The sequence below is a fragment of the Chlamydotis macqueenii genome, chromosome 20, assembly GCF_036417535.1.
Source record: "Chlamydotis macqueenii isolate bChlMac1 chromosome 20, bChlMac1.mat, whole genome shotgun sequence".
Lineage (NCBI taxonomy): Eukaryota > Metazoa > Chordata > Aves > Otidiformes > Otididae > Chlamydotis > Chlamydotis macqueenii.
In genome coordinates, this window is record NC_141575.1 from 9,040,707 (window position 1) to 9,056,582 (window position 15,876).

Consider the following 15,876-nt stretch of genomic DNA (forward strand, 5'->3'; position numbering starts at 1 on the left):
ATTTCCAAATGTAGGGGTTTTCTGCTTATTTTCATCTATCTTCATTTAAAGAGATGGAGACAGAAGAAAGCAGAGAGAGAAAAATGCATAGCGAGACAATGTGGGTGTTGGCATAATTCCACTAACTTGGATAGAAAAGTACCAACAGAGGGTCTGGTCTACAACATTTCCCTTTTTGTTTTTAAAAGATACCTGCAAAACAACCACAACAGCAGCAGCAACTGTGAATTTAGGGATGGTGGAAACTGCCAAGTTCACAGCCGTGGTGACCAAGAGCCAAACAGATCTGTTTATCCAAAGAGCAGATACAGCATACATAGTGCGAGGGTGAGCTTGCCACGTACACACACAGCTTCCACTAACGGGACTCAGATTTGACCTGAAAGGATCAAAAGCAGCAGGAGACTTTATTATCCTTGTCCATTTATTCTGTGGCTTCTCTAATGAGAGTGCCAACAAAGATGCCAAATTTTTGAGGTTGTTTCTGTAACACTGGCCCATTAAAAACTGAACTGAGATCCATCTACTCTTTTCAAACAGGCTGCATAGCAATAATGACTTTCAGTCATTAGAGTACTCTGTGAAATGGAAACCTTTGACCTGTTGGTATCCTATTTTGTATTGTATTATCATTGCCAGTCCCCAGAGGTATCCAGTTCTGACAGCCTGTTGTATTTTTGTCTGGCAAATAAGCCTGCTGAAAAAAACGGTAGGAAATTAGCCAGAGCCTCTAGCTGGACTGACGGAAACGATCCCCAAGGAGAGTCCCGTCGGTAGCATTGGACTATCTCAAGCTAGGTGTCGGAAAATCCAACGGCTGCTCAATTTTGAGCTACTTCCAAACTACTAAATCCTCTGTTTATTTTTCCTCCTAGTTTACACAGTGAAATACCATCATGAGCCAGAAAAAAATCAGTTTATTGCAATTCAATTACTTAATGACTTTCACTCCTTTTTTCCTCCCTACCTCCCAATCCCCGGTGCAAAATTCCAGGTCCTTAAGAGAGCGTGAGTTTAAAAGAATGGAGAAGTCTATCAGGGAAGAATGTCATTACGGTTTCACTTCATCATGACCTCTGTGGCCAACTTGTGTATGTGAATAACCGTGGGGAACTGTGTATTTGCCGGGCCAGTGCTCTGAGCTGGCGAAAAGGAGCCAGCATGAATCTGGAAGCCGTTCAGCTGTATGAGCGCAGCCCTGAGTCTAAGTGAATATTCCCAGGGTGGCCAAACTTCTTGACCCTACGTGTCACATCTTAAAATCTTCATATGGCCGGGAGCCACCAAATATATACCACACACCTCGAAGAGCTGGGAGGAGGAGGAGGAGCACTTGGGAGAGTGCTTCACAGACCAAAGATGACAATGGCTCCCTGGGGTGGCCCATTACTCCACGGTGGGAGGGGGGCTAGGGTGGATGTGCAGACGGGCCCTAAGGCAAGCCAGCAGTGCTGGCCCCAAAGCCTCGCTGCCTTGCCTCCTCCCATGGCCGGATTGCCCAACAACCCCGATGCCAGCAGGGCCCTGCTGCTCCTCATCTGATATTGACCCAGCTGGAAATGCGTGCTTGAGCTGCTCAGGGGCTGTACGTGCCCTGAGAGAGCCAGTTTGGACATCCCTTTACCATACCTTGTTTCTCTGTGGGGATTATTAATGCTACACTGGTGTGGCTCATTCGCCCTGGGAGAGACATGCTCTGGAAGGGGCAGAGTGAGCACCTAACTGTTACGGCTATGAAGACAAGCTCTGGGTTCCCTCACCTTGTCCTCTGCATCTCTTGTTCTGCTCCTCTCTCTGCAGAGATGTATCAAAGTGTAGGCCAGGTCTCTGCTGTGCCCCAGAACAGCAGGATAAAGCAAAGTGGCTCACCTGTGTCAGAGCACCTCATCCCAGTTTGAGCCAGAGTCTCAGCAGAAATCTCTGAGAAATATTCAGCCCCTGAAAGACTGGAGTCAGCAATCAAAAATCCTCAAAAAAAAAATCCCAAACAATGAAAATATGTATTTTTGGAAAAAGTTTCTTTGTCATTTTATGAAAAGGGGCTTGTTTCTGTAAAAATGGAGGGGGAAAAAAAAAAAAAAAGGAAAATACCTACCATATTAAAAAGACCCAACCTTCAGTCTATAAACATATGCACAGATACACACTTACAGTGAAACACCAGACCCAAGTGCATCCTGCGACACACCCACACCCAAACACACATACGCTGTCTTTACACATCCCCAGTGCAGCCACCCTACCGATGCAAATGCAGCCAGGAACTCACAGCCTAACTTCAGGCACAGGCGCTTCGGCAGCGTTTCCCTGGCCTTCCTGAAACACTGACTGATTTTTCACGACAGGCACTGAAGTCAGCACAACATTTATATAGCAGCATACTCCTGCACTGGCTCCAAACATTCCCTCCTAATGCAACGATAAACGTAATGGGCTTCTGATAAGATCATGTGTTTGGGATAAAAGAATACTCAAGACCTACTCCAACTCGATGACTTAATTCATACTCACATGGACGGGGAGGCAGATCTTGAATCACTGTGATGCAGGCCAGCGTGTGATCCTAACAGAGGCTAATTTGTTCCTGATTACGCTTAAGACCCCAATAAATCTGCCTGCTCAGAGTCTGCAAAACCCGAGGGAGGAACCGAACGGAGAGATTGAGATGTCTGAATTAAACGGAGACTGCCTAAATGATTAACAAAGTTCTACTGAACCGCACTGTCATGAGCCCTTCCGCCGTGCTAGGCCTGAAGAGCCACTGCACCCTGCCCTCCATCGCAGCGCGGGTTCGCTGCCTGGATGACACCTCACACAGATGACACCTGCTCGCTTCTGTGTGCTTTGAAAGCGGCTTTACAACCCTACTTTTCTACTAGTTTCCATCCTGGAGCGGGCAATGCCATGCTTTGAGGGGAGCACTGCTGAGAAGAGGGGAAGACTCTTCCTGCCCATGAGCTTCCTACTTCTGAGTGATGGCAAGAGGGGAACTTTTTTGAATCCTTCCCAGACACTGGTGAGGGGACCGATGAGGGCATCCACCTACGAGAGCCAAACGTGGTGCATCACTGGGTGGGCTGCCAGAAAGAAGCAGAGGCTGTCCCTTCCTGAGGCACTGAGCACCAGCTCTGACTCCTGATCCTTACTGTGGTCTTGGATGCTCAGTAGGTTACACATTAGGCTTCACATCTTCATGAGCAAAGTGAAGAACGACCAGATTGTTTCTTCCTATGATTGCCCTCACAAAATAAAACCTAACAGGCTTATTCCCTTTCCGCAGCAGTGTGAACACAGCTCAGTTAAATCCATAGAGTCCTACAGTCTCAAAGCCAGGGAGGGAAGTGTCAGGAGTGGGATATTTCTAGGAAGCAGTAGCTAGCATCTTCATTGCCAGGGCTTTGGCAATATGAGCCAATTTTGGTCTCCACAGAGATCTATAGGATCCCAGGACCTGGTGAACGTCACAGTGATGTACTGGTCACATACAGCCTGCATCATGGACTATGTTCATCAGCACCGTGGACTTCTCACTTCAAAGACAAATCTGATTTGAAGGAGAGATGGAGGAAGGGAATATGAAGGAAATCTGATTTGTCCTCAAGGGAAAATTACTTAAAAAAATTAAAAAGCAGCTGCCTGGAAATACAGCTTGAATCTAGAACAGTAAAATGTCTGCAGGTGTAGCACCTGGCAGCAGGAGACAGCTTCTCTGGGGGACTGACAAGAGATGCTGAAGGATCCTGAGCTGAACTCATGGAATGTGTACTCATTCAGGCAGCCCAAGCTCCTTTTCCATGACAAAGTTCTTACCAAAGGCACAAAAATGTTGGGGCCAAACCAGAGTCCCTCTCTTGCTCTTGCTTTGGGAAAAGGAAGACTCTGGTTCAGTGAATATTTCCATGACATCTGCGGATCCCTGAACGTTCTGTGGCAGCCATAAACCTGGAGAAGGGGGATTTGTTGGGGCAATAAATTGGCAAGACCTGGCCTGCTTACTATTGCAGTTGGACTTCAAGATTCAGAATGATCTTCAGGCTCTTGTGTGTTGCACCAGATGCAAACTCCACTTCTCCTTGCTTCTTAAGCTGTCCAAGCAGAGTTGCAAAAGGCGGCCTTTTGTATTGAAATACAAACCCCTCCTCTGGGGTTCAGAAATGAAAGGATGCGCAAGGTAAGGCAGAGGATTTACTGAGCACCTGGGAAGCGCTGGCCAGAGCAGGTCTGGATGAGCAGGGAACTCCCCGTCACCGTCACCTGCTCAAAGCACGGCTAGAAAGCCACCAGCGAAACGACTGAAGTCTGGTAGAGATCAGGAAGCAGACATGCAGGATATACACTTATCTGTGATAGGCAGCCTTCCACCTCATTAAGAACAAAAAACACAAAGAGATAAAGACATCCAACTCGTAGCAGAGGGCACATCCTCCAACCAGGCTTTTCATGTCCAAGCCGCATGGTCAAAGTGCCGGGGACAGACACTCAGGGCAGCTTCCTGTTTTCAGCAAAACTCAGTGACTGGCATCCGCAGAGTCTTCTTTTGTGCAATAACTACTATTTTTTTAAAAGGCCAGACAAAAAAAAAAAAAAAGGAGTATTTTTAAGATCAGCTGTTTACTTAGGGATGTTTCCAACTATAACAAGCCTCATGCCACATAAATATTCATCTGAGAAAAAAAAAAAAAGAAAAGAAAAAAAGGGGGGACAAAAATGTAGAAGCATTGTCTCAGAGTAACAAATTCTTGGAACAGAGTGAGCTTTGCATTTTAACCCCTGAAAGGTCTGTCTAGAGGCGCACAGGCCTTTTCGGACACATCAAGGGCCAAATCATAGCCTCACCGAAGTCAGCAACTTCTGCAGAAGCATGATTTTACCACCACGTCACTTCATCGGCATCTCCAGCACTGGTGTTTATGTTCACAGATGAGAAGAAATGCATCCAGAGGTTTCTATCACAAGAGGAGAAATAATTTCACTGCAGATCACATGGACCCAGCGGCTGAGCCATTGCAGAACCTGCTCCGTTTATTTCTACGGGAGTTTCACCTTTGGCTTCAATGGGAAGAGAGTGAATTACATGGCCTGCTTCCAGGATATCTGCTAATCTCTTCTCTAATATTGAAGAAACCAGAGACAGAGATATTTCCTGCTACAGTAAAATGTTTGAGAGCTATTTTCCTTCCTGGATATTCAGATTTGAAAAGAGGAAAACCATTACACAGAGCTTGGGCAGACCTTTCCGAATAAAGTTGCCTATCAATAAATGGTGACATTTTCCTTCAATGAAATAAAGCAGGCACCTTGGAAACGAAGGCAAGGCGGTTGTTGCAATCCGCTGCGGAGCATCCAGGGGCCTCCTATTTTTTTCCATACAATATGACAATCGTGTCTGAGTATCTCTTGAACCGAGCAGGGGGGCATAATGCATCTGTGGAGCGCGGCTCCCTGGTTATTCAGCTGCTTCATGGAAATACATTCCTGGGCTCGTTCTTTGTCTGGTGTGACTCGGCTCATCGGTATGATATAGCGGTCAGAGCATAATAATTATGCAATTGATCTGCGTGCTGCAGACAGACACAATTACAGCTCCCTCACAGAGCCTGGCATTGAAATTTGATATTTCACCTCCAAGAACACGAGCCTTTGTCACTTGAGCGAAAGGATATTTTCCGTCCCTGGCAGTGGTAGTAAGACCTTATCTGCTCTGTGGCTAGCCAACAGGAGCCAATGTGGCTTTCCTCCAACCCTGGGCAACCAGGAATGTTATAAAAGCACTACAACATGCAGCCTCTTCCCACCTGATCTTGTTTCCTTTCTTGGGTGCTTGGATAAATCAGAAAAGCGGTGCTGAGAATATTTCAGTATTTCCTCAGACTTACGCAGATTTATTAGCTAAACTTGGAGACTGTTGGACTAAAAGTCTTGAGGCTTCTGTCACACAAAGCAGCAACCGCTACAACCAGGGGAAGGCTGGTCAGCCTGGCCCTTCTCAATATCTGACCCACTGGCTTCAGAGGCTGGGAAGGAGCCGAAGAGAAAAAAATCCAGTGGTGCCACTCACCAAAGCAAACAAACTGCTTGTCTGTGTGGCTGGACGTTACTGCAAAGCAAGGTCTTGTGCTCAGCATCAACCTCTGAGCAAGAAAGTTGCTGTTGACTCACGGAGGATGCTCCGAGGAGGGAAGCATGACCAGCTGTGGAAGCCTCTCTGATCCACAGAGACTAAAGCGTGAGAGGTGCAACGAGCAAAGGAGTAATCCTTCTGTTGGGCTCTCACTGTAGCTGTGTCCTAAAAACCAAAGCTGGATGGAGCTGGGCTGGAGTCACTGACCGAGGGAAAAATGCAGGCAAATACCACTCCAGCCCACATTCTCCCCCACAAAAAAGCATCTGTCCTTTGCATTCTGCTGCCTGAGATGCCAGTTCTCTCTGCTCTGCGGCTCAGCTGGCCCTGCTAAGATTGTGCTATTAACGATGACAGTCTGAAAATCACTTTAAGAGACTTTACGATGATGCTGTTATTACTAACTTGCCAAATGACTGTTTAGACATTTTAGAACATGTAGCCACACTACCACGAGCTGCAGGAAACAGTCAGCTTCAAAGTATTTGCCTTAAGCTGAAGAACTCACACAAATATCATGTGAACAACCCCGGTCAGTAAATTCATTGTTATTTGCTATGAAATTCTGCTATAGATCCTCAGCTTCTTTATCGACAGCAATACTCTTTCCCAAGCTCCTTGGTCGATGCTTTAGTCTTATTGATGCCCTGTGAGATGCTGAGTTTCTCTTGCAAGGTGGCTCGGGTCCTCCCATGCTGTTGTTCTACTGAAAGCCCTCGGCGGGGTCAGCCAAGGCCTATTTAGTGTTTGTGAAAGAAGGCAAAATCACCATTAGCTGCTGCGTGGGGCCGCGGTTTCAGCAGGCAAAGACGTGTTCCTGAGTAGGGGTCTGAGGAAGGGAGGGGGAGAGGATGGGAGCGAGGCGCGCTCTCAAAGCATGCCCACAATGAATATGGATGGTCATTCATCAATTTATGTTAAGCACATTACTTCTCTGTCAGAAAGGGGAAAAAAGTAAAAAAGAAAGAAAGGAAAGAAAAGACATATAAAATTAGGTTTGTGTCACTCATTTAACACTGCAATTTCCCTAGAGGATTATGCACCAAACAGAGATAGCAAGCTCATGAATATTAATCCTTTCCCTGAATGCAACGCTGCCCACCAAACAATAAGATTAGGGGAAAGTGCTATGCTTAATTTATGGATAATGGAAGAGGTAAAGGATAGAGCTCCCACAAAGGTAAGGCTCACAGCTGGAGGGAGAGGCCTCTGAGGAGGAAAGGGACAGATCCGTGAAGTAGCAAAGAAACCATCTGAGGCCAAGCAGGAGCGAAAGAAAAGGTGTCTAAGGATCATTGTCAAATTAAAATCATACAACCACTGGCAACTAAAGCTTCAAGCATGCCAGACATTGGAGGTAAATTCAAGAGCTAGATGTATTTATTTTCTCTTCTCCTCTGCACCTTTTCTTTGTGCTTTACATCCCCGAGGCCCTGATCCAACAAACCCCGGAGACGCGTCTCTAACCTGAAACATTCCAGTTCCGCGGTGGGACTGCTCACACGTGGAAGTCAGCGGAAGCGCTGCCCTGTTTTGCTGTAAAAGGGCTTTCGCGAAGAGCCCCTTCTAAGCAAAGGAGATGAAGTGTGTGGCAGTAATAACATCAATAAGATGCAACTGAAAACCGCATCTTAAAATACCAGGCAAATTTAAGGGTAGATAGAAGTCCTGAAGCTCCTTCCCAGCTGTGTTTCAATGTGTCTATCAGCCTTTACTCATCTCTTCATATTACTTTCTCTCCCCCTCCCTTCTTTTTTATTGATCTCTGCATCTTTTTTTATTATGTCCTCCTCTTTCTTCAGCACTGGCGAGCTGAATCAATGCACAATGCACATCCCACCCAACAAAAGGAATGCAAATGAAAGCCGCGCTCTTTTTCAACGTCCGCACATATATCTAGATGCGTGCGTACAACGTCGGTGTGTGGGAGAGCGCGCACCAAGGGCAAGGTGCTCAGCTGCTTGTTAGACCCCCATTTCTCAACGGTCCGCTGGGAACGGATCAAGCGCTAAAAAGCTCTGGGTTCCCACAACTGCAAATCATAACTCTGACAACCGGGGCCTGTTTTACACAGGACATGTCGGCTTGAACTTGGCCGAGATCCGGGGTAATCGCCAAAATCAGTTATCCCGGGAGTAATCAAGAGCAAGGTGAAAGAAAAGCAGCCAAGAGGTACGAGAGGGGTGCACCAGTTACAGCGGACACGGCTTTGGTTTGCTTGCCTCCCACAAATCCAAAGGCAAAGTGAAACTTCCCCCGCGGGACCAAATTCTGCGTGGAGGAAATAAAATACGCAAAATCTGCTCCGCAAAGGGGAAAAAAAAAAAGTAGAGATGATAAATTTCAGGATGGGGAAGGGTGAGCGTACCGCAGAACTTAAAAAAGGAGCCCTGCCAGATTCTCCCATTAATTAATTAATTAATCTCACTGTCGCTCTTCAGCATGTTGCAGGAAGAAAACGCTATTAATCTTCTCTGTTTTCTGCTGCTCGGCTTTGTGTTCAGAGAAGGCCAGGACAGCCTGACAGTAAGACCACACAGTTTTCTTCCCTGCCTCCCTCCTTCCTCCCCCCGCTCCCTTCCTCCCGTGGCAGAGCAGATTGATCCACTGTTATCTGATTAGAGAGGGAAGGAGGAGGGAAAACAAAACTGAGAGGGAAAAAAAAAAAAAAAAAAGTCTAATTTGATTACAGGCACTGGTGCAAAGTGTCTTGAGAGCCTTGTGCCATTTATTCAAAGGAAAGTTAGAGCAATTAAAAAACCCCATAAGCCTCATGGTCCTAAAAGGCAAAGGGAGCAAGAGAGGCAGAGGAACATCTGCAAAGGGGTTGCCTCCATCCTTGGAGACATCCAGAAGGCAGCTGGACATGACGCTGAGCAACAGGCTCCAACTTTGGGGCTGGATCTAACTTTGAAGTCAGTCCTCCTTGGCCCAGAGACCTCCAGAGACTCCTTCGAACCTGAATTATCCTGTGATTCATGGCTCTAAATCTAAAGCTTGATGGTGTTTGGGGAGTCTGTTGTATTTCTCTCCTAGCAAGTGAGGTGACTTGCGTGGTCTCAGCTTTGGAAGGAAGAAGCCCGGCAGGCTTTGCTATCAAAGCCTTCTGCTGTGGAACCCCCCCAATGACACCCCTACAGCCCTGCCTTTGCAAACAAAACATTCAGTGATCATTTTCAGCCATGTGGGACCCAATCCTGCAGACAATTTGTGACAAGCATCGCATTCACTGCTGTGGTTAGGTTTGCTGAAGACAACAGAATGCCTTGTGGTAGTTCAGAACCATGCCTGGAAGGAAGCACTTGCAAGATCAAACCCCGAGGCTTCCAGCTCAGCAAAGCCTCTGAACATGTGTTTGAGGCTCACTGAATTCTTCAGAGAAGAGGAGTGATTCCTGGGGCTCTAGAAAGCTACATCATACAACCAGAGCACCACTGCAAAAATAACACTGCCTGACATAATTACTTGTTGTCCTACAGGATTATAACACATGTTAGCCTTGTAAACACAGAAATAAATTACACTTATTTTCCTGTGCTACTCAAACCAGGACCCAAGCATCCTGTAACTTCCAAGAAAACACCTCACCGGTCTCAAAGACTACTTTTGTCTGGCTAAAGGCAAAGGATTCTATTAGATATTATTATATTGTGGAGAATGCGGAATTTCTGCTCTTTTTAATTATTATTTATTATGTAATATGTACAGCCACTCATTTCCCCAATATCTCCATGTTTTCTGGTGAGATTCTAATGCTTGCTAAGTTAAAACAGAATACAGATCAGCACTGTCCATTTGTCTGAAAGATCAGCCAGCAGTTTCTCTCTAGCACTTGATGTCCTATGGTGGTCCAGCACCCACTAAGGCCAACAGGACCTGTTTCACAGGTACTGCCTTCTCTGAACCCCTCCTAGGGCCCTGATGAAGGCAGCATTTGCCCCAAACAGCAGCTGGTTTCGTCCTCACAGACACTGCATGCACACAGGCCATCACCACGTCAGCTGCTGCATGGCCACAATTGCAAAGTCACACAACAAAACATTCGGAAGCTCTACGTCCACGCACCTTTCCATCAGTTCAGCTGATTTGATTTACCTAAGTTAGTCCCTGTATTCAGCACTTCACAAATAATTTGGTTTCATTTACTTTTGTAATTCAGGACCTGTGCAACACTCCAAAGCCCATGCCAAACCAACAACTTTTTTACACAAGCAAATCTGAAAAATCACTTCCTCTGTGATGATGTAGAAAGATCTGGGTGTTTGTTTTAGTTGCTTCGTTTTCTAACCATTTTGCTGTCAGACTGTTTTTTTCCACACTCTTAACCAGCCCTGCTACGGATCCTGGAGATGAACGTGGACACAGGCATAAAGCAGGCTCCTGCCCTCACCTGGCAGGACATCGCTGCGCGGGACACCATGCTCTTGCTCCTGTCCATGGCCTCATTTGGAACACAATGCAGCTCCCGCCCAGACCACACAACGCAGTTTCCTTGAGAACCAGTACACACCGGGGAGCACCCGGGTCACGTCCTAACGTAATGCTGGGATGTGGTCAAAGCACAGACCCGGACCCAGGAGCTCAGAGCTGCTGCTGAGCAGGGTGATGGAGATGCAACCATGCAGCTCCAACTCAAACCCTTGCTGAAACCAGCCTCGCACTACGCCTGATTTTTGGAGAGCCCAAAACATTTGCATAAGTGTTTATCTCACTTTCAAAATATTATGACTAATATCTTTTCAGTCCTTGAGGCTCTAATGCAGCAAGTTGCTTGAAACACAAACGTAACTCCAAGACCACCAATAGTCACAATTAGCCGCGACCATAAATACGCTCAGATTTCAATAGAGCTATTTACATATGTAAATATGTAAATAAGTACATCACCAAATTGGGCCTCAAGTCTCACAGCGTGGGATGCTGAAGTAAAAACGTAGCCGTTAAAGACGAGACAAGCAGTCCCCAGCTTACCACCCAAGGGAAACATGGTGCCTGTGAGGTCCTTTACATGTTGCTCCAGGCACAAGAGATAATTGTCCGTTTGCCAAAAAGAACAAATTCCAATCTTGCCGACGTTACATTATCTGCTTAGGACTGATGCCCTGAGATGAAGGCACGGGATCGCTAGATGGGACAGAGTATTTGCTTGGTCAGTCCAGATAAGGAATCGCATAAAATCTCTTGAGACAAAGCTGACCCTCTATAAACATTAACTTTGGTTTCAGGAGCTCTGCACGTCTCATCCTTCCTCAGGCCTCACTGAGCCCTGCTCTGGAAATGCAATCCCACGACGCAGGGCCACCCCACAGAAGGTGCAGCACAAATTGGTCTCCATTTCCCTTCTCTGCCCCCAGCATTCCTAGAGAGTTTAATAAATATGTAAAGCTCACCACCACAGCCCCGCTATCCCCGATAGCTCGAGCATCTTCCGGCCATTGTGCTTACAGGTTTTGCTAATCAGAGCAAACCAGGCTTGCAAATGAAATCTGATTAAGTAGTTTTCACCTCTGAAAAAGGGGATTAGCTAGACCTTTGATCCTCAGATATTGATTTGCAACTCAAAGGAGGTGTGACCTCAGCTGGACTCGCTTCTGGTCTCACTCCCTTCCCCTTTCACTCCTCCTCCTGTTTACCAGAAAAAAATCAGTTCATGTCTTCTCACGTAGCCAGCTCTAAAGCCTATTGAAGGCGGTGGAAAACCACCCACTGACTTCAATGGGCTTCGGATCAGTCCCACAATGGCTGCCTTCGCCTTAAGTCCCGAGGCTGTTTCAAAGCCAGCAGAACCAATTTCCCATCAAAATGACCAGAAGCTGGGAAGATATGTTCGCTTTTCAAACCTACAAATTCCACCTTTTTTTTCTCTCTTCCGCGACAACTCTTCAGTGGGAAATGCTGAAAATACTGTTGATTTTTCCCTTGCGCTCTGCATAGAGTTGTTGTCCACCGTGAGTGGAAGAGCTCTGAGCCAGACTTACCAACGCAATTAAAGGATAACTCCTGCAGGCAGAACAGGGAGCAGCCATCACCGTTGATCTTATTCATATCATCGCATTCTTCCCCCAGGTCTCTGCAGGCAGGGCACACACATGCAAAAAGGAGTCAGATGGCAAACGGCATCATCCCAGCGATCCCTGCAACCCCTCTGCAGAACCCCAAAGCCCTGAAACCCAGTACAGCAGCTTTGTGTGCTGACCCCTAAAATACCTCTCCCTCTCTCCTCCAGCCCTGACTTTCGTAATTCCTGGTTTGCAGGCTTGCCTGGCCACTTCTCTCCTGCACATGTTGATACCACTTGCTGTTCACTGGTGAGGATGTGAGCAACTTCCTGCATAGCTGGTGTGGCTACAACTCAGCAGGTGGAGAAAAAAAGAGAACAGGAATCTCTGAAACTCTTTGTATTAAATCTGGAAGGGCCAGACTGTGATCCCAGCATGGGAACAAGGCATAAAGCCTGGTGTTGGGCTATTCCAAGTGCCAGCACTCGGAGAAGAGCAGACAACGGGGAGCAGGTGGTGCTGGGGACAGAGTCCTGCCTTGCGCCAGCCTGCACGGTTGCAGCAGTGCGTGGGGAGACGAGTGCGAACCAGATGAGAAAGGGGCTGCCACAGCTGCAAGTGGAGCCACAACCAACCAAGTTGTGACACAGTCTGGTTCCTGCTCGCTCCTGAGGAAGCTCAGCTATTGTTTGACGCTTGCTGCAAAGCCACAAGTGATGTCTGAGGAATGTGCAAACATAACAGTAGGAGAAAAGTTATGGAAAGCAAAATTAATCTGTCTTTCTCCACGTCTCTCTCCAAGACTGCCCTGGATTCATATGTTGTTTGATTTCTCTCTTTGATTTCCCTGTCTGTTAGGCCTCATCCTGCAAATACTTGCTGCCAGGTATATAATTTGACAGAGTTGCGCTATGTGATTGCTGGTCAGCATTATTTCAAGAAAATAATACTGGTTGGATTAAGCACTTGCTTGTTGTTACTTTCATCATTTAAATAATTAAATTGTCTAATGCCAGGAAGCTGGCCTTTAGGGCCAACACAGTAAAGGAATAAACCCTAACATAGTTGTGAGTGATTATTTTACTTTTCCAGTGGTCTGGGTATTGGTAGCTGGTGAGAGGCAGGAGCTGACTGAGAACAAGCAATTCCCAGCACTCCCTCAGAGGCCAAATCCATCACGTCCAAACGCATCCCAGCTCCAGTGGTTGGTCAAACAAGAGGTTGCACCAGGAGCCTGGCCCACCATGTGGCAGGGGTTCTACCTGTCCACCAGCTGCCGGGCACACGGGACTGCATACGCAAGGACAGCATCAAAGGCTGCATTAATCTTCCCAGCACTTACTGCAGCTCCGTACAGGAAATGTCATACACATGTATAAAGATACGGATACACGGACAAACAGCATAAACAGCATACAGCGTACTTTCATATCGATCCTGCTGTCTGGGCTCCATTATCTGTATCTCTGTCTGTATCTACTGGTGCCAGGATAGCAGGGCCTAAGTTCCAATTAAATGTCATCATCCTGGTAATCATCAAGCACATGAGTCATTATCTACAGACGAGAGCCGGCCTGAACTAAGGAGACATCAGAGGTCATCAATTCCTTTCCAGTCTCAGATTCTGGCTGAGGAGATGTGCTCGGATTTATCTGTTTGCTCACTCCAGACTTACATTTGGATAATCCCATCTCCACAGTATCCACTTCCAGAGATATACACAAGTGCGGGGGAAGGCTCGCTCTCCTCCATCCCGGAAACAATGACGACCTGGTACGTGTATGTGGTGCTATCGCTCAGTTCCCTGCAAGACAAAAGGAAACATTAAGTGATCGGTACAACAAAGCAGTATCAAAGGGCTTAGCAAAGGGCAGAGAAGGAGGTACTGAACCGGAGGCTGGCTGCCAAAAAAAGCAAGTTTTAGTTCAGTCAGGCCCTTAGAATATTCCTACCTCATTTTGACGGGTTAATTTTTGGTTGGGTATCTTTTTCTTATGAGCACAAGCAGCGCTACCTATGTCCACGCTTGATTTAAGCACAGCTCTGGAACAGGTGCAACCCTTGACTATTTGACAGCCAAACTGCTGGCTGACAAAAACCAGGCAGTTTGGCGTCCTGCTGCTGCTTACATCCACACCCACGGCGGTGATGGCACTGCGCTGACACCACGGCAGTGCATCCATCCTCCCCACGTGCCGTGGGACGCGGTAACACCACTACCGCCAGTACCGCAGCGTTTGAGAAACCAGCCCCGTGCTCCCCTGCATGCAGCCTCCCAGCACTTCTGCTCCCACCTCTCCCAGGCAGGGACTGTGTCACCTGCAAGCACGTGGCACAATTCATTTAAAGAACTTAAAATACCCTGCAAGCACCGATGACTTCCTCAACAGCCCCGAGCTCAATCCAACCGCAGCTGGAGCCAGTGGGAATTTGCCTATTGATTTAAGCCAGAATTGGACTGGGGATGTTTCAGTGACGGATAAATAAACTATCCACGTCGCATAGGGGTGTTAAAACAGTAGAGTGAAAAAGAAAGTTTCTTCCTCTCCAGGAGAGCGTGAAAAAATAAGATCCACAGCACTGGAGCACAGTATTAGCACTGAAATATTCACAGAAAAAAAATTAGCAAACTGTTACATATTTATGCAAAGCCCTAATTACCTAAATCCTGTGTATCTGTAAATGAGGAATAATTTTTATACGCATACAGAAATAATATAAGCCTAATATAAACATTTAGCTCTTTTACAATGTCTATTACGCTATCAGAACTCGAAACGTTCCACAAAGAACCTCATTACCATTATCCTCACTGCCAATTCATAAAGCCACGAAGTGGCGAAGGCAAAACGATTTGCTCAAAGTCATCAACCAGGCTAATTGCAGAGCCCAGCTCTTTCCTACCCCATGCCAGTCCCCTACTTCCTACGCTCGTATTGCCCCAGTTACTGACAGTAACACGCTCGTCTTTGTGTCACAGGGACTTGGTCGCAAAGCACGTATGAAGTGTGTGCTCCAAAGAGATGTACCTGCTGCACAGAGCAACGAAGCCATTGAGGTAGACATCAACGGTCTGCAGTTACCGAAATCTTCAAGTTCATGAAATACAGATCTCGTTACAACATTCGTTAAATTAACAAGCGTGACAAACTCCAGTATCACACATCACATTTTACAAGACTGTTTCTCACAGATGCTATACCTGCAAAATATCTGTCACTGAAAGAACTGCACACGGACAGCACTGAGATGGGATTCTCTGTTACCACATCAGAAACGGGGATTGCAGCTCAGTGGAACGAGAACACAACACAACCGGCTTTCTCATCGCTTCTCCACCTGATTCCTGTCGGCAACAGTCTGCCCCTTCCACCAGCTAAATTTGAGGATTCAAGTAGAATCACTGAATGAACAGTTAGGGTTGGAAGGGACCTTTCAAGCCCATCCAGTCCAACCCCCCTGCGAGAAGCAGGGACATCTCCAACCAGATCAGGTTGCTCAGAGCCCCGTCCAACCTGGCCTTGAATATTTAGGCCAAAAATTCAAGGTAGCACAAACACTATCTTCATGCACCTACAGACTGCGGACACATGTACCCAGATATCAGTATGAGTGCTTTATTCAATCAAAGCGAAAAAATTCATGCATCTGCCCTTGGGACCTGTTTAAAACAACTGTTTTCGGAAAAAAAAAAAAAAAGAAAAAAAAAAAGGAAATCACTTAAATGGCCAAACCCACACTGATGTACAATACTGA

General features: G+C 46.7%; 1 protein-coding gene across 2 annotated transcripts in view; it reads right to left on the minus strand.

The window, feature by feature from the left end:
• Positions 1–15,876, minus strand: part of PAPPA (pappalysin 1) — a 181,167-nt gene that overhangs the window by 72,881 nt on the left and 92,410 nt on the right. For both annotated transcript variants that reach the window (XM_086763700.1, XM_086763699.1), the window contains exons 8-9: positions 13,796–13,924; positions 12,100–12,191 (exon numbers count right to left, since the gene is read on the minus strand). In XM_086763700.1, the coding sequence (XP_086619826.1) occupies positions 12,100–12,191; positions 13,796–13,924 (221 nt within the window). The remainder of the gene's footprint in view (positions 1–12,099; positions 12,192–13,795; positions 13,925–15,876) is intronic.